The sequence below is a fragment of the Erigeron canadensis genome, chromosome 6 (genome assembly GCF_010389155.1).
Source record: "Erigeron canadensis isolate Cc75 chromosome 6, C_canadensis_v1, whole genome shotgun sequence".
NCBI classification, from domain to species: domain Eukaryota; kingdom Viridiplantae; phylum Streptophyta; class Magnoliopsida; order Asterales; family Asteraceae; genus Erigeron; species Erigeron canadensis.
The window spans coordinates 10,721,040-10,748,321 of record NC_057766.1 but is presented as its reverse complement, the minus strand read 5'-3'; the positions used below and the strand labels follow the sequence as shown (position 1 = coordinate 10,748,321).

The 27,282-nt window shown below is 35.0% G+C and overlaps 1 protein-coding gene and 1 long non-coding RNA gene across 3 annotated transcripts; one reads left to right on the top strand and one right to left on the bottom strand.

Moving 5' to 3' along the window:
- Nucleotides 1-319: 319 nt before the first annotated feature.
- On the top strand, nt 320-2,569 carry LOC122606271. The gene is made up of 5 exons (XR_006324845.1): nt 320-454; nt 888-1,627; nt 1,716-1,947; nt 2,025-2,235; nt 2,355-2,569. It is a non-coding gene; the product is annotated as an uncharacterized LOC122606271 (long non-coding RNA).
- An 8,633-nt stretch (nt 2,570-11,202) lies between these two features.
- Nucleotides 11,203-14,040, bottom strand: LOC122605781. 2 transcript variants are annotated; one of them, XR_006324716.1, is made up of 3 exons: nt 13,398-14,040; nt 11,526-13,208; nt 11,203-11,425 (listed from the first exon to the last, which is right to left on the bottom strand). XR_006324716.1 is itself a non-coding variant. In XM_043778736.1 (2 exons), exons 1-2 carry the CDS (start codon nt 13,915-13,917, stop codon nt 11,590-11,592), a joined length of 2,139 nt encoding a protein of 712 aa, XP_043634671.1. In that variant the 5' UTR covers nt 13,918-14,040; the 3' UTR covers nt 11,203-11,589. The 2 variants fall into 2 exon arrangements, 1 of the variants encoding a protein (XP_043634671.1); XM_043778736.1 differs by having other exon boundaries at nt 11,203-13,208.
- Between the last annotated feature and the right edge of the window lie 13,242 nt (nt 14,041-27,282).

Sequence of the window (27,282 nt, the reverse complement as noted above, 5' to 3'; positions counted from 1 at the left end):
GAATTTGGCTTGCTTCCATGATGTAATTGAACGAAAACAAAACCTTGCGGCTGCTTCTGTTCCTTCGTGCACCAAAACCCTCACAAAACTAAGCACCTCAAAATCAATTGTCTAATTGATTTAGGGGGTGTTTGGGATTGATTATTTAGCATGATTTTTTGATTATTGAGTTTTGAAATCACAAAAAATCTACTTTGAGTGTTTGGTAAAAATTTTAAAAAAATTGATTTTTCACGATTTGAAGGAGTGCAAACGCGGTAATCTAAAAGCAGCTCCCCCCTACTGCACCAAAACGCGGCTAATAATATTTATGCTCCTGCCATTATTTTTACCCTAATACCCCTACATAACCGACCTCTCTTTCATACTTTCTCATCACCTAAAAATTCATTCAACACCAATATCTCATCCCTGATTCATTCGGCACCTTCTAGTTTTTGGTGGATCAACAAAGGTAATGGATTGAAAACTAATTTATATTATCCTTTACTTATTTATTATTTAAACCTAACAAAAACAAAAATTTGAGGATTATTTTACCACTCTGTCTTTTTGATTTATCGTTCTTTGAATACTCCATAATATTACTAGATTAATTATTAGTGTTGTCTTTTTGTTAATGGTGTGATGATACAAATCTCAAATCTTTATTGAGTATTCCAAACATGTTCTCTGTTTGTTATGGTTATACTTTTGTCTGTCCATCTTGCTGTTATTATTTTTATGATGTGTGTATATATAAAATCATGTTGATGTTATTATTAGGAATGCATGCATATATTATGTTGATGTTATTATTAGGAATGCATGCATATATTAGTTATACTCTCTGCCAAATGTGGTAAAATCTATTGTTAAGAAGGGTTGTGTATATTATTGTTAATTAGGAATGGATTTGAACAATGAAAATGCGAAAAGTGAGGTTAAATCTACAAAGATTGCTGCTCGAAAAACTGTTTGGGATTCTAGTACCCATATAATATTTGTTGAGTTGTGTCTTGAAGAACTAAAAAACGGCAATAGACCTGGGAGCCACTTTAATAAGGTTGGGTTAATAGCGACGAGGATGGAGATAACAAACCATGATAAAAATGTGAGTTCTGATAGCGACGAGGACAACAGTGACTCGGAAGAGAAAGACTGGTTAATGGATGAGAGCCAATTTTTGCTATTATGTGGTTTAGTTGTCGAAGGGTTAATAGTAGGACATAATAAGATGAATGTCCAGCGTATCCCTTGTCGCACTTCCTGTCGTACAGGAAACATTTTTATTTAAGAAGTACTTAATGGCCATCCAAGACGTTGTTATGAAGACTTCAGATTACATGTGGATGTTTTCAAGAACTTATGTTCTGATCTTAGTATGCATTATAGCTTAACAGGGACACGTAATGTATCAATTGAAGAGTCTGTTGGTATTTTTTTGATGATATTAGCACATGGATGTGGAAATAGACTAGCTCAAGAAACTTTCAATCATTCGAGAGAAACTATACATAGACATTTCCATCGTGTTTTAAAAGCGGTGCTTAAGCTTAGCGGGGACATCATTAGGCCAAATGTAAACTAAAATAAAGAAGTACCTCCACAACTTCTGAATAACTCTCGTTATTACCCTATGTTCAAGGTATGTTGTCTCTTTTGACTACAAATTTCAGAATTAATACTTTATGTATATGATTGTGAATCTGTAATTAGTTTTTTCCTATTTGTAGGGTTGCATAGGAGCTATTGATGGGACACATGTAAAGGCATCGGTTTGAGAGCATGAGCAAGCAAAATATATCGGTAGAAAAGGATATGCAACCCAAAATATCATGGCAGCTTGTGATTTTAATATGTGTTTTACATTTGCATGGGCAGGATGGGAAGGCACTGCACATGACACAAGAATCTTTTTAGAAGCATTACGTAAGCCAGAGGTGAAATTTCCTCGTCCAACAGGTGGTTAGTATTATTTTACATGTTTTATGCCAATATACATAACTCGTTTTATTAAAGTAAAATACTTCATTTTTATATAGATAAGTACTATGTTGTTGATGCTGGTTACCCAAATACTAGAGGCTATCTTGCTCCTTAGAAAGGAAATGATATTCGTTATCATATACCTGATTTTCGCTGAGGTCAAACATCTGCCCAACGCGCTCCGAGAGGACTAAAAGAGACATTTAACTACTATCACTCGTCTTTAAGAAATGTGATTGAACGAACATTTGGGGTATGGAAGGCAAGGTGGGCAATCTTAAAAGATATGCATGTAAATTACTCTTTTGAAATCTGATGCAATCCAAGTGAAAAAGGTATATATCTATCAGTTGAAGTGCCTCATCGGTTATTTTGGCATCATGTAGATTGATGCTAGGAATTTTGGATGTCTCTGCCTTTTCAATGGGAAATGTGATTTGGTTGTAGCTAGCATGACACGGGTGCTAGCCTGCTAGGCATGGTTTGGAGCAAGTTGTAGAGTAGAGAGCTACTGGTGTCTATTTGGCTATCAAGGCATCTGTGAGCATGCTTTATTTTATTGCATTTTTGAGAGCTACTCAAGTTTTATGTACGATTTTTTTTTCCCAGTTAAGTTAGCTCTTGATGTGTAGAGAAAGCTAAGTTTTTTTTATTATTTTAAGTTTTTTTGGGGATGGTTAATAGCTTTTAGGTGCTGCATTGTGCCTATTATTATGACTTATAAACTCTTTTTAAGATAGTACTTTTCATTCGAAAGATTGTTAGGTTTTGTTTCAGGCTTTCTGTTGAACTTTTTCATTCCATAAGGTAAATGGGTCAACATAAGATTCTGCACCTGAACTTAAAAAACCATAATTTGGCACCCTTAATGTTACGATTTTATGAGGGATGCAATACACACATGAATGTTTAACGCGACGAACATAGAAAACTTACATGTGTTGTTAGTAACTAGTCGTAATAAGTTAAATGTCCCTTTTTGTCATTTTAAGCTTTAATTTTTATAAATTATATATTTGCCAAACACTCAAATAGCTGATTATCTAATTATTATGATATCAAACAACATAATCAAATCCAAACATTATTTTTTAGAATTACGTTTTGTTACAGCTAATTATATAATTCTGATTATTTAAAACGCAAAATCTATTTTCAAAAAGTAATCCCAAACACCCTCTTATTCGTACTCTTTTTGCGGCTCTCCTCCACAACACCCCTCAATCCTCATGATAAAAATAATATTTACAGTATTTGTTTTTGGATGCTCTATCTCTCGGTCCAACACCAATCGAACTCTCTATTTGTTGGGCTTAGTCCACTTCGCGGCTTCCTTCCTTTTGGGCTTAATCCACGAGACCTCAAGTCCACAATTGTTTTTCCAATTCTTTTCTGCTTTTTTGACTAAATTTGACTTTGCACAACACAAATCTATGTGATTCAAACTCATTAAATTTATTCTTCTATTTTTCTTAGCCGAGCAAAGCAAAATGGTTTTTGTAAAAGTCTCTATCAAGTACTCATATCGCATCAAAATATCGTTTTCGCGATAATTATGCTCAAGTACCTGTTAATATCCTGAAATACTAACAAATACCATAAACGCACCAAATATATACAAAAACGACGCAAAAAACCACTTAAAAAAAATACTAATTAAGACGTGAGAAAATGGATATAAAATAAGACATATCAACATCCAATTAACATCTTCCATATCCACCAATAGTGGATTGGGTATATGTTCATTGGATCGGATTACCATTGTCATCCCTACTTAGGAGGTTAGCCGTTCATGGTTTCGTCGCCTCTATTATCACAAGAAGCAGTCACCACTTGTTCCTACTTCTTTTCTTTATCGTCATTCAAACATTACAACGTATAATAATTATTTTTGTGTTATATCTCTTATATATATTAAAAAAAATCCCTTAAATAGAAAGATAAAAAAAAAATCTAACCCTACATTGAAGTTCCTTTTTTTTCGAACGACATTTCATCCTAATCCTACTTCTATATTATACGTTTGTCTGGAAATCAGGACTCTCGAAAAACCCCTTATTAATCCACCTTACAAATGTGAGAAGTGAGACTAAAACCCAGATGGGTCCTTTCGAAGTCAAAGACCTTATCAATTAGTCATCAATCTCATTTGCCCTTCAAAATCAAAAAGACCTTATTAATATGTCACTAACCCTATTTACAAAGTGTTTTCTTTTTTTATCAATTGAAAATAGATACCTGATTTGTTGGTCTAAATAAACTTGATTTTTGGATGTTATTAGTCTTTTTAGAAATTTATTTATTTTGTAACGTAGAAAATTTAAGAATGTTAATTTTAAGAAATGTTAAGTTGATATTATCACTTTGATATATAATATAATTCCTATTCCTATAAAAGCATCTACATCTGCATGTGTTTAAAAGATGTATTTGGAGTGCTTTGTCCATGTGTCAAACATACATATATGGTTTTTAATTTCTTTTATATTACCATACTAGTCTTCAGCAATCCGATAAAATATCAAAATAATAACTAACAAAATATGTGAAAAATAACAAAACAAATTTAAAAGAATAAACTCTTTTGTAATAGACTGAGAATCCATAATCAAACTACAATTAACAATAAACTAAAGTAAAAAAGATAAAAAAAAAAATAACAATAACATTAAAATTTTATATCAAATAATAAACAAACACGAACAAAATACAAAATAAAAATGAAAAAAAAGTGATATAAAAAAACTCGTATGTTTTTTTGTTCAGAAATTTACTGAAGTTGATTTGTTTTTATTAAAGATAGAAAGAAAATAAATAATAATAGAAATTTAAGTTGTATATATAATTATTTACTGGGAGAGTATTAAGGATATTATAATTATAAAAAGATTTTGTTTATAAAAAGATTTATGATAGATCATTAGTTATAATTATCTATTTAATAAACAATTAAAAAAATGAAAAAAACTATATAAAAAAAAGAGCTCTAAAGTAATTAAGAAAGAGTTTTAGGTTTAAAAAGAGTTATAAGAAGTGTCAAATGTACCCCAACACTCTCTTTAAGTTATAATATAGATTATGTTTTTTTTTTAAAACAACACGTGTCATTAACGTGACTTTCGGCGAAGACAGAAAGACAAAGAGTGGACATAAAGATTCATCCGAAATTCCAAATACTTATATTCTTTCGTATATATATATATGTATATATACATTTTTCTTTTGTGTTCATATTGGATCAGTGGTAAATATCCTAGTCTCTGGAGACAAAGGTCATGGATTCAATCCTTATCCCATGCAAAGTTTGGAGGACATTTTCTACAATTAATGTAGAAAATGGAAGCAACCTTTTTATTTAGGTAGAGGTAAAGTCTGTCTACATCTCAACCTCCCCCATACACCTTTAAAATATTGGGGTTCAAAACCCACAAAAGATGGCATTGACCGATGCTTTCTTTTACTTTACCGAAACTTAATAACACTCTTGAGACACTAAATCGCCTCCAATCCACCTATCTTAACAAGTGTCACTTCGCAATAGACTTAACTCAAAAAATTGAGATTTTTGACTTGAGACAATATCCGGTCCATGGTTGACCGGGCTCCTGTCAAAATTGAAATCAATATTTTGCACCCCACAATGATGCCATGAAGTTTCTAGCTTCTTCCTTTTTGTGTACCTCTGAAATATTTATGGGCCTCCATAAGATCCGAAATAGTGTTGGGTTTAATCTTGATTATTAGTTGTTTGTAAGTCATGTTTAATACTAGGTTTATTAGCATTTGTCTAGTAGTTTATTTGGTAAAAAAGGTCATTGTTTTGACCGATTATAGTGGAGAATGTGGACGTTAGAAGTACTAAGATGGTGAAAGAGTGGTCCATGTTTTTAGGAAGTTGACAGTTTTATTTTGTTTAGTTTAATGAATGACTAAGTTTTTCTCCCATACTCTTTTATTCTTTGCATATTCACATTTTATATACATATACATATATATAGTTTGTGAGTGTATTAATTGGGGCCTGAACCTACACATGGTATCAGAGCAAGGTCGAGAAAGTAGTGTCGGTTTGATAGTCGGTGGCACGAGATAGACAGCAGCAAGATAACACGAAAGGCTGATCAAAATCAGCAAGCAAAGGAAGAAAGAAAGCATCAAGAAAGCAAGAAGAGAAAGGGGATCCTGCAAGAAAAAAGCAAGAAGCAAGTAGCAAGAGACGCGTCATAGCAAGAGCAAGAGCAAGAAGCAAGATACCGGGCTGCAACATTATGAATAGCAAGTAGCAAGACCAAAGCAAAATTTGGTGGTGGAATCGTTTGATTGTGGGCATGATGAACGGAGAGAAAAAATCAGGTTCTAGCTTGGCATGAGATGACAAAACGTTTGAAGCCACAAAAACTGAAAATGGAGAGCAAGAGTGGGGGTGTGAAGATGGTGTAGTTGTTTGGGTTGAGTCACAACCATATGAAGGCTGTTGATCAAAGTTTCACATGGACGCAAGTTACCGACTTTGAAAGCTTTGGTATTAGATGATCAAATGGGTTGAAAGACAAGCCGTGATTCTGGCCAAATCATTTGACTTGTTGATTAACCCTATTTGTTGATCGAGGAACAAAGAAATTATCAAGTAACTGGAAGCACGTGAAAGAGGGTTGGAGTAAAATTGATCAATGATCATAGAATACTATAAGAATAGTCATGGAAGGCAGAAATAGGAGAAAGGTTATGTTGCTGTGAGACTTGCAAGTGTAAGAGAGGTGTTGTGTCAGATTCATTGCAAGCATGGAACCAATATGTCTGTCTCCTTTTTTATGTGATTATTGAAAAAGATTGGTTAAATGATGAAGGAAGATGCAAGTGTTGTATTGATTGGTCACTATCATGAGAAGTACATATGACATGGGGTGACATCGGTCGACATAGCTTTGAAATGGAAAATATAGCCTTTCTGTCATTTGAAGTTTATGTATGAAAGATATATAAGATTTGAAGAAAGCAACAATGAGTATGAATCAAGGAGAAAGTGGCAAGTTTGGCAAGACAAACAATACCGGGTTTTGTATGAAAAACCGAGTATTGTATGAAAAGCAAGAACGAACGCAAAGAAAAACGGAGTGAAGATCGATATCAAGATTAAGGGGGTGAATGTTGGGTTTAATCTTGTTTATAATTAGTTGGTTTTAAGTCAAGTGTAATATTAGTTTTATTAGCATGTTTGTCTAGTAGTTCATTTGGTAAAAAAGGTCATTGTTTTGAGCGATTATAATGGAGAATGTGGACGTAAGAAGTAATAAGATGGTGAAAGAGTGGTCTGTGTTTTTACGAAGTTGGCAGTTTTATTTTGTAGTGTAGTTATGTGTTTGCAAGTTGTCTTTGTATGGATATATGTAGCCTCTTTAGTTTAATGAATGAATAAGTTTTTCTCCCATACTCTTTTATTCTCTACATATCACATTTTACATATACATATATATAGTTTGTGAGTGTATTAATTGGGTCTAAACCTACAAATAGTACAAAAGAGAAAACTTCCCAACTGATGATATCGTAGCCAAGGAATAAAAGTACTACTGTTTCATCCTCGTTAAGAGATAGACATAAAGATGATGCGAGTGGGATGTTACAAGAGCGCAAATTGCTCAGAACCACCCGCCAACCATACCCCATCCTCTAGGCCAACACTAAATACCTTTAGAGCTAGGCAGCCGATTATTATATTCCAAAAAGAAAGTTGGCGCAGAACAACCAATGGTTGTAACCCTGTGCTTTAAGGTAGCCACTATGAACTCTATCACTGGCTCCATACTAAAAATCCAGAAAGAAATGGGTGGTTATTGTAACAAGGAGAAACTACCATGACCAATGATCATGTTCAACAGAAAGCAAGTTTTAACTTTCTTAAGATCAAACAAATTAGGGAATCGAGCCGATAGAGAGGAATCAACTTGAAATTCAAAAGTAGCTATATAGTCATATATCTTTGGCTGAAATGGCTACAGAAATCCCCGTAAACTCGCCCTAGCTGCTATGTTTGACTAAGACTGCTTCAAGTGGTGAAAAGACTATATAACTTTTATCTATAATCCCGATTGATCCACTTGGAACCGCCACCACCAATTTGCTAGCATTGCCAGATTAGCATCTCTAACAGACCAAACCCGATACCTCCAAATTCCTTTGGCGAAATCACTTTAGTCCAAGCCACTAATTAATTTTCACCTTTCTAGAGTCGCCATATATCCCAGAAGAAAGTTCTTCTATCACGTTGGTCAATGACCTAAACTAGTGTTTATATAAGAAAAATAAAGCTTGTAAAAGCGTTAAACACCGATTTTAGCATAGTGACACAACCCATATGATAGATGTTTCGCTTTCCTTATAGAGAACTTTGACTTGAATGAGTCGATCATGACTTTTGTATGCTTTACTAAGTTCATATTGGCACCCACCTGCAACCTACGATATTTAAATGGAAAAGATCCAACATTACGTTAGAATATGAGCACATAAACATATAACAATTCACGAGTACGTAGCAGAAAGAAACGTATATGTAATCAAATTAAGTAACAAAGAGAGAATCGAAACGTGTACCTTTGCGCAAAGCTTCCAATAATATTATTAATAAGATTATTATTATTATTATTTAGGGTTTAAAGTAACCCCTCTACGATCGCACACTAAACACCCCTATACTGTATGCTAGTATCCAATCAGGAACAACCAAACTCCTTTGTTTATTACTCTTCATTCGAAAACCCATGAACCGAAAACCATAGTAGTCGACTATCTAACACCCCATTAACTATGTATATGTCATGTGGATCTTGAAAGTTACAAACCGAATAACTCTTGAAAGAGTTTTCGACCGAACCAAATAACAAGAGAAAAAGAAGAGAATTACTTATGTGTAATGCGCGTTGCGGCAGATACAATGGTTCAGATTTCTCAATTAAAAGACCCGCATATGCTAATGTGTGTAAAATTTATTTACGGTGGGAGGTGTATTGTTTTTATTATGTATTGTATTAATAGAGGGTATTTTTGACTTTTCCCCTCCTGTAACTTTCAACAGGGGGTCTATTCTTTTTAATAAGAAGTATAGAAAAAGAAGAGAATTACTTATGTGTAATTGTATTATAAACCCTTGGGATTAGCCCTCTATTTATAGGCTAATTACTTAGAGTTTTAAACTTGATGGACAAACAACTTAAAAGGCTTTCCAAGCCTTATAATTTTCGGCCCCATCAATTTAGAATTAGGGAACAACACTAATTCCTAATTACACTTAAACACCTCTTCTTTAATTAACACTACTACACAAACATGTTTTTTAGAACTATAAAAATAGTTGTTTTGTGTGATTTCTAAAGCGATCTAAAAGATTGTGATCCAAAAAATAAAATCTTTTTTAGAAGAGTTTCGTTAACTATTTAGATCATTTCTTTATTATTTTATAGAACAACTCTGTGTGGTTTATATGGAACTCTGTGTTGTTAATTATTTCCAATAATATTATTAATAAGATTATTATTATTATCTAGGGTTTAAAGTAAACCCTTCTATGATCGCACACTAGAAATCCCTATACCGCATGCTAGTATCTAATCACGAACAAACAAACTACTTTGTTTATTACTTTTCATTCGAAAACCCATGAACCGAAAACCATAGTAGTCCACTATCTAACACCCCATAATTAATTCATGACATTAATTATGTATATGTCATGCGGATCTCGAAAGTTACAAACCGAATAACTCTTGAAAGAGCTTTCGACCGAACCAAATAAGAAGAGAAAAAAAAATAGAATTACTTATGTGTAATTGTATTATAAAACCTTTGAGATTAGCCGTTATTTATAGGCTAATTAGTTAGGGTTTTAAACTTGATGGACAAATAACTTCAAAGGCTTTCCAAGCATTATAATTTTTGGCCCCATCAATTTAGAATTAGTAAACAACACTAATTCCTAATTATAGTTAAACACCCCTTCTTTAATTAATTTAAATACTATTAATCCTTTAATATATTTAAATTAATCACTTCGTGATTATATTAATTAATATATTACTTCAATATACTAATTAATAATATAGAGTTACCATGTCATTTCGTGTGATCCCGTAGGCTTAAATTATTTCCGAACATACGTTTATATTTAACATGATCACAATCCAACAAATTACGATCAAGTGAACCCACCGTATCTTCTAGTTTGTGAGGCCCTTTTCTAACCCCATAAAGACGACTTTTACTTAAGTTAATGGAGGATTCGACATAAGTTTTTCATTCATTGAGCTCCACAAATAAGGATAGTGATATTCTTACATTCATCGGTATTCGTATAGTTGTTCAATGCATAGTGATATTAAAAATATTAAAAGTAGTAGATGTATCATTGCTTATAAAAAAAGTACGATATGTGGATGCCAATGCCATGGTCGTTATTCACCACTTTTTGAAAATCTGTTTAATAGTCTACTTAACAGTAGAGTAATTTTATTACTTCTCTTTCTTAATCTCAATATTTGATTTTAGCCAATGTCATGATCAAGAAGATTATTAGGGTGATTTTTTATATGAGAATATATCATTTTCATTGCGCATATTTTAAGATAAACTATAAATTAATTATTTTTCCTACAGATGTTTTCAATAATCACCCCTTTCCATTCAAAAATAGCAAAAACCATTATGTAGTAGTGGATATTTTTTCTTAACATTGTACTTTTCACTGACAACATTAGTAAGATAGTTTTTGTTATCAAGGTATAGATTTGAACCCGAGACTTTGGAAAGAAAAAACCTCCCACTTCCTCCGAAACTACTAGACCATGATCTCAATGGTATTTAATGCCACTTTTTGTGTCACCAAATTAAATAATCTTGAAGTGTGTTGTAAGGGTCCAAAAATGAGACCTATACATTTTGGTGTTTGATATATATCGCGATATAACTTGCAAGTGATGGTTCCTATTACTTCATATACAAAGTATCAAATACTACTTGTTACTTGATTCTGATGTTTTATGATCACTGATTCCAGAACAAGATTAGAGATGTATGGACCTGACTCCATGTTGTGCGTTAGTTTCTACCTAACGTGGTGATTAATTGTTTGAACCTTTTATTTTGTTATAGCTTAACTTTCTTAATTTATTCGAACCTTTCACTTGAAACAACCAAAACAATTATTCAAAACCCGCTGTATCACTACATTGATGGGAGTAATCAATTAAGAGTCTACCCTCTTGATTTGTAACCTTATAAAAACTTGAACCAAATCATAATAGTATACAAGCATATATTTAACAGCAAATAGCAAGCAACTATCTTAGTTACAAGCAAATCTTTTACATGCAAACTAGACAAGAGTACAATTGATCAGGAAGACCGAGTACCGAAAACTCAAACTTAACTTCTTCTACGCGGAAATCGAATCAGATTGATTCTGCAATTTATGTAGGAATATTAAAAACACATATAAAAGGAAAATAAGTATCGATATTTTTTGCAAAGAGAAAAAGGTACGACAAATTTTAACGAATTACCTCATTATTTGAATAGCAGAAATATTAAGGAAAGGAATGCAACATAGATTCATCCATGCCCAAGCTAGCTTGGTATAAGTTCTTGATCTTCAAAGAACTTGATTATCTGCGTAGTCTCACCTAGGAGCTGGGCTGTGGCATAGACACTCGCCTCCATTTTCTCTATCAGATTTGTATAGCACCTCCTTCGTATGACTTCGGCTAAATTGGTAAAACAATCAACCAGTATGTCAGATATCATTGATGATAATTGCCCAAATAGTTCCTTTTCCTCCAATGCGTCAATGTTTTCCTCGTATGATTCTAGGATTGTTTCGATGATACCATTCATCGAAGTGGCACAAATAGACTTGAAAAATGAAGTACTAGTTGAGCCTTCATTTTTCATATGTTCCATCTCGGTGAGAGTCTTTTGAGCTGTAGTCCTGAACCATTTAAGAATCTGTCTAGTTGTCTTCAATTTTCGTGCAGGGTCTTTAAGCTTGTTTCCTAACCATTTGTGGTAGACATCAACTTGTAGCCATGACATTTTAGCTGCCTTTTGAACTCTTACATATTTATCGGTAGCATTGAGACTTTCCTCCACAAGTGTGACATAAAACATACCTTCACCAACACTGCTTACTAAGCTACAAACTTTCTGGTGTTCAATGTTTGGAAGAGAAATGGCAATGGCTGTCAGTGTTACCAACGGTAAGCTCCAACAATTTTGATATTCGCCTATAAGTACAGTTGGAACGTGATGTCTATCAAACTTCTCAACTCCTTGAAACCCTTTAAATTCCTTTAAAAGGTTGATAAGTTTTTTTGGGGGTTGATTTTCTGCCTTTTCAATCAACTGGTTCATAGATTTTAAAATGCTTTTTAATGTTCTCCCAGTAGGCTCCATGTCGTCTTGAAGTTTCAGCACATATGGACTAAGTTGTTCGTCTTCTGGTAATTGCTCATGATGCTTAGTTACTTGCATATTAATCAAGGGACTAAAGTTTACCTTTAACCACTTCCAAATAAAGGAACAAAAGATGAGGCATGCCATAAAGAATATTGGGATCAACGCCATCAACTTGCATACCACCACAACTATCTTCTGAATTGATATACAAATGTTGAGAATAAGCAACTTTGAATTCTCGATGACAACTTTGCATTTACGGTTGCGTAATGGGGATGGTATGCTACTCTGTTTCCAGTCATTTAACTTTTGAGTCCAGTAGCTCTCTACTTTATAAACCTTGATATGCTCCCAAATCCATTTTCCAGACATCTTAAAACTCAACGATGCAAAACATCTGGAAAGTGGTGCAATTGTCCCCAATATGACTCCGATAAATTGTGTTATAAAAATCACTGGAATTGACCAGTCATAATCCGAATCATGGGAGAAAAGTATTGTAAAACTGTGTGTGGGAATAAATTTATGTCGAATAAAAATGTGTAAGGTACATAAGGTAGTATAAATGTGAAAGGTAGTGGTTATTGCACATATTACCCCGGAAGCAGTGGTTGTAGCAGAGCAAGCTGCCATAAACTGAGGGCTGCCGGTTCCTGCCATGATCCAGTAACGGCTCAGAAGCTGCTTTAGCTTCTCAACCGATCTTACATCCGGTAAGTCCACCGAAGCTCTTTCATGACCGTCTTTGTATTTGGGTTCCAAGATTTGTTTGGACCTTAGAATCGTTAGAGCTGAACATATATGTATTATCAGCAACGCGAGTAACATAATCACATAACTTAGCGCCATAAACCCAACATATCCACTAATAATTGGTGATTTTGGATTATTTTTACTGAATCGTTTTTGAGTATCAACTTGAAGCTCATCATACAATGTTAATATTAATTTCATGGTATTCATTTGAATGGAAACGACACCTGTTTTTATTTGAATGCAAACATTGACAACCAAGGTGATTACGAGAACAACCAATGCTGTGATGTTGGTGAGGAGTTCCTTGTTGTCCATAGTTGCTAGAGAAGGTAATAAATTAGCCATCATCGTGCAAATAAAAGCCATGCTTCCTAGCTTTGAAGCCTGGTCCATATCACCGCGCATTGAATTATTAAGATCCATAGGTAACTTGATTGCAACAGCAATTACAGATAGAGAAGCGGCATTTAAACTGAAGTAGTTGCATGGAAACCATAGTTTTCTGTTTTTTAAACCATGTAATAAATCTGCTGCCATTGCAAGGATGCAAACTATAGAAGCTATTGCAATGTACATCCCAATCCATGGCATGGGTTCACTGTACTTGTTCTGCTGTTCTGCTTCCATTATTGGCTCGGCGAACCTTAGGAGGGGATAGAACGACTCTATTTCATTACAGTTCCGCATATTCCGCAGTTGGTACAACAGAAATAGATAATCCTCGGTTTTTGTGTTTTCACCCATTATTATGTTACAAGCTTCCCAGATAAAGACAATGAAGATTTAAGATGCTGAAAAATTAAAAGATAGTGTAAATTATAATTGCAGATTTGGTAGTTGTATCTCATATGAGTGATATGGAAATATTCAAAAATGAGAAAGAGGAAGAGATCCAGATTAACTTTGAATGATGCTTTAAAAGTAATATATGAATATGAGTGAGCAATAAAGTTGACATCCACTAGCTACTCACTAAGAAGAAAGTCTATAAGCATCTATTGATAGGGTTAAATATCTGGAAGTGTAAGTAATTTTTACATTTTTTTTATTGTGTGAATCTAATTTTCATTTGGTTCATTGTATGCAACTAACCCGCTAAATTTGAACGATTAATGTAAATTTTAAGGTTGACCAATCAAAAACTTCTACGTGGCAGCTCATATGGTGTGCCACGTATACACTTTTACATTAATCGTTCAATTTGGCGGGTTGATTACATACAATGAACCAAATGAAAATTACATTCACACAATAGACTAAATTTAAAAGTTACTTACATCGCTAGATACTAAACCCATTATTGTTTTATCAAGTATTCATAGTTTCTCAAACTCACACTATATTGGTCAGGTCAAAATATGGTTTATGTCACCTCATAATACATAATGTATTATGAAGAGGGACCATTTGACGTAGTATGAAAGGCTAGATGAATATGACTTCCACTAATAACTTAAAGGAAGTCTAAAAAGCATAAATTATTTTTATCAATCATGTTCTTCTTATCAATCATATGTTTTTTATTTTAGGTGACACAGCTCTTTGTTTGAAGTTTGAACCTTTTATTACCAGCTGGGTGGTTAAGCACTTTGTAACAAAAGTTGTTTAACATCCATTTATCCTATATATATATATACGGGCTTATCAAGCCTTATGCCTAGTACGTACGTTCATATCTGCGATACTACGTATATGTATGTATGTCTGCATGATGGGATTAATGCTATATGCTTGTATGACTTTTTGGGAGGTATGAGGAGATTTGCACATGTTTACACACACGAAACTATTTAAACCTACCCTAGACACAACGTCTTTAGATGTACGTAGCGTCTAGGTTACTAGATGTTACGTACATTGTTGTAGGCAGCATCTACACGTTGTGTAGATAGACAACCCTCATAGCATTAAATGTCGGACAATTCAAAGACGCAACGTCCTTTACTGTATTTAGCGTCTAATGCCTAGACGTTACGTACATGAGGCTTACATGATGTGTAGATAGACACCGACTTTTTTTTGGAACTAGACGTAGCGTACGTCCATATACGCAGCGTCTAATTTTAAAGTTATTCAAACCTTAAGTTATACAAATGGCCCAAAATTAAAGCCCATACTTTTTAAATGGTCCAAAACCTTAAGTTATACAAATGGCCCAAAACCTTAAGTTTCGTACTATATTTAGTGAATGGACACTGAATAAACGATAATCAGTTAACGTTTTAAGGTGAATAACAACTTTGATTGATTGTATTGTGATTAGCCTTTGATCGTTATCGGTTTTTGTTTCGTTTTTTTAATAAATTTTCTTTTTACGTTTTTTGTTTATTATGTAAAGAAAAAAAAATGATATAGAAATTAAAAATATAGAGATGTTTTTTACTAACTAGTTATATTTTTTAGGTATTAAAATGGGTATAACCTTTATAATAAGAATTAATCTTATTGTACGTTTTTCATCTAAAACATACAATTTATATAGATTTGTACACTAAAAAAACAAAAAAGTTTATATATATATATATATATATATTAACATAGAGGAAAGTTATTTTTAGTATAAGGGTTTGAAAAAGTACAAAAAGTATAAGGTATTTCCTCCTTCTTCTTCCTTCTTCCTTCCATATCCGAACACCACCACCACCATGATCATCTCCGACCACCACCATGATCCTCCGGCGACCATCTCCGGCGAGAGTTACACATGTGTAAGTAATTACACATGTGTAAGTACAACTTTTTTTTTAGCATTTTAGGGTTTAAAATTTCTAGGTTTTTTCCTTCGCGAGACAACCACCACTAGCCACCATCATCTCCGACTACCCAGCGACGGCGCCAGCGCCGGCAGCAAGGGCGGAGCCCGTACCGTAGCACACCGCCACCATCTCTTGGATCGCCGCCCATCAAATCCATAGGATTCCCATATGCGTTGCTTGACGGTTAAGTTTAGAACGGATGAGGGCCTCTGGCGCGTACCGTATCCACCCGAAAACGAACCTGATTCTCGCCGGAAAGTTAACTAACACATGTGTAAGTTGTAGTTACACATGTGTAACTCTCGCCGGAGATGGTCGCCATCGGGAGGATCATGGTGGTGGTCGGAGATGATCGTGGTGGTGGTCGGAAATGGAAGGAAAAAGGAAGAAGAAGTGTGTAAGTTAAGTTACACATGTGTAACATGTACTATAAATAACCCACCCCTATTAACATATATACAAATTATAAGTAATAAATATAATTTTAGATGATATAAATATACAACAAATTAAAGTATCTTTGGTTCGGTTCGGTTTTTGATCATTTTTTGGTATATTAAACTGAAACCTGAACCGATTCGCTCAGTTTTAAAAAACGAATATATGTGAATATGCACTTGATCTAAAACCAAGCTTTAGCATTACTTTAGTCTATAAACTTTAGCATGTATATATATATATGTGTGAGTATGCACTTAATTTTAAGATGTGAGTGCATAGAAAAGTTTTTCTTCAATCTAATTTGTGACAGACCGGTAACTATGGCAATCATCTGCGAACATGGATCACCAAAAATCTGGGGTTACAGGCATCACTTGAAAGCCTCCTGGCACCACCTGTTGCGCTGCATCCGCAAGGTATTAGGAAGCATTTGATTATATATTATGGTATGCTAATACTTAGTTTAAATCTAGTGGATGAGTCTAAGAGCCATGTATTATGTGTAACAGGTTCTGACTCAATACCCGAGATGGGTATCACCAGAATCATCGACGGTAAACGTACTTTGAGCGGCAACGATAATAACCCATGGGAAGGGGAAAAGTGAAACGACTCGACTCGACTTGATCCAAAGATAAATTTTTTTATTTCTATTGACCGTAAAACTGGCAGAAAATTTATGTCTGAGAGCCGTAACTTTACGGCTTAATTACAACTGACTGTAAGTTCCCCGGGTCTTACCGAACCGAGATTGACTTAAAGATATGTCGAGGTGCAGAATTCCTCGAGATAACCCACGGTTACTATATCTGCCTTTTATGGTATACATATATCAATATATATATATATATATATATCTTTTTGCGTGAATATAAACACCCGTATTTGGTTACTATAGTGAAACGGCTCTCCGGACAAACTTTACCAACCAACGTGGAAACCTAAGTCTACAAGCCGTCCAAACCGGGTGTGTGTTTGCGGTTCGTGTGTGATTCAAGTACCCACAAGGAAACCGTGCGTGTTCTTAGGTTTCTCTCTCTAGGTTTTGCTCGTTTCTCTCACTACACTCGTGTTCTAAATCACGCACACACACACCCCTATTTATAGACATATGACAAAAACTCTCAAATCCATTGGGTTTGAGTCTTCTTATGTCAAGCCGATAAGGGTTTTGGCCTAGTTTGAGAGTTCTTGTGTACAAGCATACTTTTGCTTGTTTCCACGGGAACTCTCAAACCATTGGAGAGTTCTTATGAACAAGCAAACTTTTGCCTGTTCCTCAGAAACTCTCAAATGACCATTTGAGTGTTCTCTCCACAAGCAACTAATTGCTCATTCCCGAGAACACTCAAATAACACTTAGGAATATTTGAGTTAATGTCTTTACTACTGTCAAGACGCAGAACTGACATTACACTCAGAGTTAATGTCTTTACTGCTGTCAAGACGCAGAACTGACATTAACTTAGCCGATGTTTCTACTACTGTAAATATACGCAGAAACAACATTAGCTATGATAACGTTTTTCTACTATTGTAAATACACAGCAACAACGTTGTGAATATTATCTATTGGAAGTATATATTTAAGATAATGTTTCTCCTGCTGTAAATACGCAGAAACACAATTATCTTAACTTCCCTTTGGAAGTACATTAAATTAATATTTCAACTGCTGTTAAACGCATAAACAATATTAACTTAATGACTCTTTACTTGTTATGTCTAGAACCTGCAAAATACAAATAATAAACAAACATATAAACGTAAATGGATCCCAATATGATCAATAATATATGCCAAGGTAATATTATTGACAAACGGTAATTACAAGATAAATTACAAAACTTGAATATATGAAAATATATGTAACTGATATCGCCTATTTTATACATATATATTTTACGCGATATCATTTCTTTTATAGTTAAATTATGTTTATTTTAATGGACTTTTGATATTTAGTATATACTTTGTTTATTGTAGCTTCAAATAATGGTTGATGGTAAGAATGAGTTAAAAGATGTGATTTTTAATGTCAAAGAAGCTTATTGAAAAGCTTGGGTGGAAGTGACAATTGGTCGCATGTCAAGAGTAAAAGTTGGCTTTTAATTAGTTAATAAAGCATGGACTTGGATTATTGAAGTTTTACGTGGGCTAGACATAAAAACACGGAAAGAAGAAAGGTGAAAGGGGCGTACGTGAGTTAGCCCATTTGATAATCAACGCAGGCTTAAGCCCAAAACAATTAAAGGCCGAGAGAGAATAAGGCGGTGGAACAAAACGTGTGCAACAATTCAACAAAGATTGAGAATATATAAACTATCATCATTAATTAGATTGAAAGGGAGTACGTGAGTTGGAGGTCGGCAGGAGGTGAAGTTGGTCGATTGGGACAGCCGCAAAAAGTGAAGACCTCACTTTGGTGAGGAGGTCGCATAAGACGAAATCAAGAGGAGCAGCACATCAACTTTTGGTTTTGATTTCGACACAGCAAGCCAACAGATCTCTCGTTCGAACTTCTTTTACCTTTTTATTTTAATTTTTAGCAATATTATTACAAAGACTTTATTATTTAACAATATTATTATGGATTATATTTATATAATAATTGTTGGTTTTATTTGTCTTGTCATTTGTAGCTAAGTGTTTTTATCATCTACTAAAATGAAGTGATACAATGAATAATGGTTGCATAATCTTTTAAATTCAAGTTGATTGTTAAACGTTTTGTCGAGATCTTAATGTTTTGAGTTCTTGTTGACTTATCTATTGATTTGTTGATGATGTATGAATGATTTAGAGGTATCTAAGTTTAGGAGTGCATTGTTCTAGTTGATTGGGTACAGTCAATAGGTGTTGACTTGAGGTAACGAGTTGATAAATGACAATAGATTATAGAATTCAAAGTGTTAACGGTTTGGTAAAATCGGTAGATGAAATTGTTTACAATAACAAAACAAATTAGTCAATTTAGTAGATCTTGATAGGGAAGGTGGTAACCTAATCTTAGGGGTTGAACAATTGGTCAATGGGTTTGGATAGGGTAATGAGCTAGGAGCGCTACTAGTGAATTCTTTGTCTAACCTCGTTATAAAATCAACATATTTGAATTGGTTTTTCAATTAAGTGCAACCTGAATTTGTAGTGTCATGGAGTCAAGGTAGATGATCTTTTTATTAATCTTGATAAACAAATTCTTTTTTCGATTAATTCTTCGGAATTGCTAATTTTAATATTTACTAACTATTCTCAAAATCCAAGGTAACGGGAGTCCTTAAAATCCAAAGCTTTTATTTAACTAAACTAAACTCGCTTGCTTCTTAATCAGTCCCTGTGTTCGATCCTTGACTTGCCTTTTAGATATACTATATATGAACGGGTACACTGCCCGCAAATGTGTAGTAGTCGGTAATTAGGTAGTTCTTGTTTATAAATTTAAGACTCGATTTTACACATCAGTAACACATCTAGAATACTTTTGTCACCGAGAAACATGCACCAATAGTCTCTCCCTTGACACTAGCATCTAGGTGTGACGTTTAAGTCTTTGTTTGTCATCCTAAGTGCTGGCCAGAAACCCTCTTCAGGAAATTCAGAAGTTGTCTACTTTCTTCTGCTCGTCATCTTCTTCTTGACATGAGTCTCTTTCTCGAAATCGGAATAAGACTCAGTCAGTGATACATTGCTTCTGCCTGCAACAACTCTACGAGCTCTTTCTTGATCAGCCCAAGATCCTGGATCCTTTGGCTTGATCATTTCGGCCATTGCATTTTGATATGCCACGTCATCGTGTCCGAACTTAGTAAAGATCTTGTTCTTCAGAATCAAAGTATCAGAAGAGTCGAATGATATGACATCATGTCCAGAAAGTAAACGCTCAGGATCTCTATCAGATGCTGATGACTTCCGATGACTAACTCCTACATCTCCCGTTGATCGTTCCTGGTCACCAACTTTTACATCTCCAGTTGGTGCGGGACCAGCATTGGCAGGTGCTTTCCTTTTGTCTTCAGCTGTGGGGGCTCGAGAGGTACCAGCAGCACCAGGCTGGCTTTGCTCCCCCTGAGATATAGCAGTCCTCGTGCCCATTGAAAATCTTGTAGTCTCTTTTTGTCTGCTAGGTAAATCTCCCCTGTCCTCTCTACTTTCCTTCCTAAGGGCATCATCCTTGCAGGTTGGCTGTATTTCCCCCTGAGACTTAAGATTCTCAATAATCTCATTCAGCTGGTCATAATCATCATCGAAGCTTGTCAAATATGCAGTCTGGCTCTTGATAACTTCATTATGATTTTCCAATCTTTCGGCAATATGTTTTTCAGGTGCTTAGATATCTCAGATTGGATAGACTGTAGAGCCTCCTGCCTTGTTTGAAGCTGAGCATTTTTAGCTTTCAGCCCTTCAAACTCTTGACGATGTGATTCTTCCTGCTTAGATAGATTTTCTGTCAAGCCACCAACCAAAGCCCTCATCTCAGCCACTTGCTTTACCAACTCTAAAATAGTATCATCGTCAGTTTTGGAGCTTCCTGATTGGGAAGAAATCACCGATGGTCGAGGAGGGATAGTTGGTGTAACAGTCGGTCTTGACTCCAGTTGTCTGATTGTGAATGCATGTGGTTGTTGGATTGCAGAAGTTCCAACAACTGGAAGTGTAACTGTACTAAATGGAACTGATGTTGTGGCATCACTGGTGAAAGATGTGAATGCAGACCCTGTAGTTGATAGTCTGATTCTTGTACTTGTTGGCTCAACCGGTGGCCTCATCATTAACCCCTTACCTGCTCCCCTAGGTCCTTAGTATCTCTCTGCACATGCTCCCACCCCCACCCCCACCACCATCCCCACCCCCACCACCACCCCCCCCCACCACCACCACCACCACCACCCCCACCACCCCCACCCCCACCCCCACCCCCACCCCACCCCCACCACCACAACCACCACCACCACCACCACCACCACCACCACCAAACATCTCGTTGATCTCTGCCACTAGATCAGCACGAGCATCAAAATGTTGAACCTGATGGATATCATCGTCAGGTTCTGATGTGACTAATTTATACCCATTACCCACATCATTATTGGCCATTTTAGTAGATGTTTTAAGTCGTGTTTGTATGCATTTGGCGCGTTTATGGTGTTTGTTAGTGTTTTCAGGTTCTGAACAGGTTACGCGTTCATTTGGTACATTTTCGGTTGATTATTGGCCAGGAAATGCTTTATGGTAATGAAAGTCGTTTTGAATGGACGAGACGGCAGAGCTTAGCGAGTAATCGAGACCGAAACGAGTTGGTCCGGTACAAGCTTTGGACTGTGCCGCAGTGGGGATGCACAAGCCCACTGCGCCGCAGTCCCGATCCACAGAATTAAAAGGAAAAACCCCCGCTGTGCCGTAGTGGGGATGGCAAGAAAGGGACTGCGCCGCAGTCAATGAAAGATGAAAGGAGGCCGTGGAATCATACTGCGCCGCAGTGGTGATCACACGAATCACTGTGCCATAGTCAGCCGAAGTTAAAGTCGACCAACACCTCACTACGCCGCAGTGAGGAGAAGTTAAGACCCACTACGCCGCAGTGGGTGCACGGGAAAACAGATCCTGACTTGTTTCTGTATCAGATTTTGAAGGGGTATAAATAGGAAACCCTAACTCAAAAATTGGGCATCAAATACTCTTTCTAGGAGCTGCTCTATCAGGATTCTTCCTTCTCCAATCAAGTGTTTCACTTAGGCGGATTCATCGAAGATATTACGGGCACCCATCTAGATCGTATCTACATTATTGTCTTGCAATTTATTTTCTTCAAACAATTGGTACATCATGTTTCTTTTCTATTTCATTGATTATTATTGAATTGATCATGAGTGGCTAACTGTTTAATCATCCACCTTGATGAAACGAGACGGATAATGTGATTGCTATATTTTTAATTCAAAAGGGTTTATTTAATTATCGTTGTTCCGTGATCTTGATGATTTTAATTCTTTTCATTAATTAATCTTGATATTGGTTGCATATGATTCTTCGTTGGTGGTACCAGTTGAATGTGTATGTGATTTTAAAACGGTTACTTGTCTATAAGTAATTATCACTAGTTCATGGTATGATAGTGAATATCATTTTAAGAAAAGTTTAATTTGTCAACGTGATTGATATCGGTTGGTGGTACCACGTTATTGTCACATAGGTTCAATTGATAATTTGATAAGTCAATAAAAACTGATTGTTAGGAGAATTGTCTTGGTCTTGGTGGTACCGGCTTGGGTAATTCAATTAGTAGTTAGGTGATTCGATAATTTATTCACGGTTGGTGGTACCACGTGAGTAGTATAATTTTGTCACGACTATCTTTCAAACTCTAGAGAATTTGTTACTCATCAAATGCAATCACATTTGAAGTCAAGGTGGATGACTTTTAATTATATTGTCTGAACTTGTCTTTTAAATTTATGCAATCATTTTGCCAATCAATTTATTTAATTGTCAAAGGGGAATTTCGAAGCAACACCTGTTTTCCAAACCATTTAACAAGCAACTAATCATTTCACAGTCCCTGAGAACGAACTTAGACTTACCTTTTAACTATATTACAAACGATCGGGTCCACTGCCCGTGAGTGCGTAGTAGTGAGTTCTTTGGTAGTTTTAGTTTATAAATTTAAAGCTCGATTTTGCACATCAGGTTCCAACATTTGTTATGCAACCTCTGCAACATCTTCAACATTAGCTCAACCTTGTTCTACTTGGAAGAACAAGGCATTGACTGCTTCTACATGTACTGGGGGTTGTTGCACATGAGGTGGTTGTCGTTGTTGTTGTTGTACTTGGTGTGCTGCAGGTGGTGGTTGAGGAACTTGTTGTGGAGCTGCAACAACATTTCCTTCATCATCAGACCCATCATGGGCAAATCCATTATTATCCGGGGCAATATATGCTGGATTGATGACTGCTCCAAAGAGATGTCTATCTGTCGGTTGAGCAGGAGGTGGGAGTGGACCTCTATACTTGTAACTATTTTTAAATATTCTATTTGGCATAGTAGTTACATGCTCAACTGGACCCACCTGTGGTAGATTGGGCAGACGAGCATTGATGATCATCATGACAAACCGAGGATACATCAAGACACACTCGTTGGTAGTTGCACCAATTTGCCTTCTAATCTCGTTGAAGAAGAAACGAGAAAAGCTATATGGCTTGTTCAACACGAGAGAGACAACATGAGACTGAGTCTCTACATTCAGCTTGTCGTACCCTGACTTCCTGTTGCTAAGAGCAACCATTACCACATGACTAAAGAACTTCCATTTCCTATGAATACTGCTCTTCGTGAAGGTGTTTTGGATTTGATCCCCAACATAACCCATTTTTCTGTAAACTCCATATCTTAGTGCCAGTGGTATGTAATGGGACCATTGGCTCCTCCCTCTTGGGCTTCAGTTTGCAAACCAAGTATCTCGATCAAATCTTGAGGAGCAAACTGGATGACCTGATTATTCACCGTAGCTTCAATCCTCTAATTGTTACCAACAATGTATCTAGTAGATGCCCAGTATTGACGAAGATACGTCAATCTAATCACTGGGTTTGCAGTGAGAACCCTTCTGATTCTGGATCATCTAAAGTACTCCAAAATCGGAACAAACTCAGCTGCATTTTCTTGATTGATGTCCAAGTTGATCAAATAATTATGATTGTTATGGAATCGTCTTTCAGCCATCTGCATAAATATACAAACAACAACCAAACAAACGGTTAGCAACAACAAGTAAGGTCAAACTTTAAAGCTCTTAACATTTTCCAAACCCCTGAAATTCTTAGTTTCATCAATTCCGAGAATGTTATTAACTTTAACAATCGACAAATAGGTTGAACGATAAGATTCTTAACATTTTATAGGATAGCGAAACCATTTGTTTCATAATCCTCCAAAACGTCACCAATTTTATCGAATCAACAAGTCGAAATTAAAACTTTTATTGTTTTCTAAAGTCACAAAACCATTTGTTTCATAACTTTCCAAAACATTTAGTTTTAATAAACGACACTTTGAACTTTATTAAAATTTAACTAAAAAACCATTTGTTTTTCTTAAATTTTAAAGTTCAATATTATAAGGCAATTCGTATTTTTTTAATTTGACTCATTTGAAAACTTTCCCATTTTGAAAATTTTCCAAAGTCCTAGAATGAGCGAATTCCTTATACACACACATATGGTGACAATACACACATAAGGTGTCGGGTATGACTAGTCAATGTGTGTTATGTTTCATTTTTTACTTGTTAAAAATTTTTCCAATTTAAAAATTTTCTAAGTCATGAAACACGCAAATATGTCACAAACACGCAAAAGGTGTATTTGACAAAGGAACACGCAAAGCTGGTCATATGTGTGTTCTTCATGATGACGTCATCATCAGAACACGCAAATTCTGGAAACGTGTGAAGATGAACTGGGTTCATATGAACACGCATATGGTAAAGAACACGCATACGACTGTTCATCATTCAAAACTCAATCCAGATGATTAGAACCCCAAAACTTCTAAATCTGGTACGAATGGCATCCTATAGGTCCGATTTCTCAGTTTATTGGTTCTATTTCTCCATCCATATTTAGTCCTTTTTAGTGATTTTATAACCGAAATATAAAAACCGTATATCTTGACTATAATACATGATTAATGGATTTAGGAATCTTGTTAATCATATACCTTTGTTCGGAAAGTGTTAATGTAAGTGTTTCTTGTGTCTAAAACACTTAAAGATCAAGTATTATGAATCAAGAATGTGAACAATGCTCGGTCAGGGAACGTGCAAATGTGGAGGGATTTAGAAAGAACACGCAAATCATTAAATGCGTACGAGTTTCTTTTTATATCCACAACAACACGCAAACCCTAAGTGGCACAAGATCACGTATATTCAGCTCACTTAGCAGAATACGCAAACTAGGCCCAAAATGTAACACGCAAAGTTAGCCCACTTAACTCAAACAAGCATATTTTGCCCCGTTGGCAGAACATGAATATGTAGTTCACTTGGCAAAACACGCATACGAGGCCTTAATAAGTAAAACACGCAATTACATTTTTAGTTAACTAGAACACACAAATTCAACCCTGTTGGGAAAATGCGCACATCAAGGTCAAAGTAAGATGTGTAAATTTATACCCACTTAACAACAATATGCATACTTAGCCCATTTTGTTAAGATATCTATATGAGTTCACTTGGTACAATTTGCATATTAAGTTAAAGTTATTTTTCAATTCATGTGGACCTTGACTTTCAATAAAGCCAACCTTCACAAAGTTGATTAACACTTTGAAAATTCACCGAGAATTTTCTCAAACCCGATATGATTAATGGAAAGAATGAATTCTTTAGAGAACTCAATAAAGACAAATACAAACACTTTTTGTATTATGATTTATCGTATTTTTCTCATAAAAGAAATTCTAGATACATGTCACAACTTAAACAAACTTACAATGTACGATCATCAAATTAGGACCCGATATGTCACTAATTAATGAATTTACAAAGTATTATTGTTAAGTATTTGACATTAACAGACATTGAACACAATCAATGCTGTTAACAAATTAAAATATAACAAAAATAAAGATATAAGATTGAATAACACGATAAACAATCTTTCCATCTATATCTTCGTCTCCGTTTGAATTTAGCTGAGTTGTTAACGTGCAAGTATAATCTGCTTCCATTGTAAGCTTGAGTTTTCTCTTTTCCGGACTAGATAACACGATAAAGAATCTCTCCACCTAATTCGAGGTGTACCAAACATACTCAAATTTGTCTTTATTTACACTACACCCTTATCATGATACACATTTGATTAGTATTCACAAAGAATACAACTAACTCCTCCTGGAAACCAAATACCCTAAAAAACACTGTCTCTCGTGCAATAGAACCCTTTTATTATTAGTAAGAACCTTACGGAGCATAAAGTTACAAAATCAATCACAGTACTTTTAGATTCAAAATTACTCTAACAAATGTTGTAATAGTCATGCTTAATATTGTCCTTACAATGTACCTTACGAAGCATAAAGTTAAAAAATCAGTCACAGTAATTTTATGATCAAAATTACTTTAACTCATCTTAAAATAGTTATGCTTAATTCGGTATATATAAGTAAGTTTTAGAAAGAGTAATTACTCACAAAAAGATCAGATATAGCAAATGAGTAGACTTAAATCCCATATGATTTCCATATCTTTTGCGGTAACGACTCCCCCTTAAACTGTTTTAGTATACTGAAGAAGTTTTAGAAGGATTATTTACTTACAAGATGATTAGATGTAGCAAATGAGTAAACTTAAATGCCACATGTTTTCTTCATTTCTTTTGCGGTAACGACTCCCCGTTAAACTGCTTTGGTAGACTAAGGAGGCTTTAGAAGGACTAATTACTTACAAGAAGATCGGATGTAGCAAATGAGTAAACTTAATGCCACATGTTTTCTTCATTTCTCTTGAAGTAACGACTCCCCTTAAACCGTTATTATATTTTTGTGTTGCATTTTCTGAATAAAAGATGGTTCTTGAGAGATGGTAACTAAGGGTTTCTCATTCCAGTCAACTGGACTAGTAACTCAAAATGCGATCGATTAAAGGCCTTAGTGTAAAAATCATATATAAATCAACTTTGCATATTCATCATTAGATAGCAACCATTATATAAATAATTATACTATCTTAAATGATTTATTAACAAGCACAGAGTAAAGTAACACTTTATACATATACTTGTTTTTTCCAAATACATTCCTTTATAGATAAATTATAAATAACATACATAGGACTTGAACAATGATTTAAAATGAAGGAAATAACACATAAGTATGATAACCCACTATGTTATCTAATAATATATGT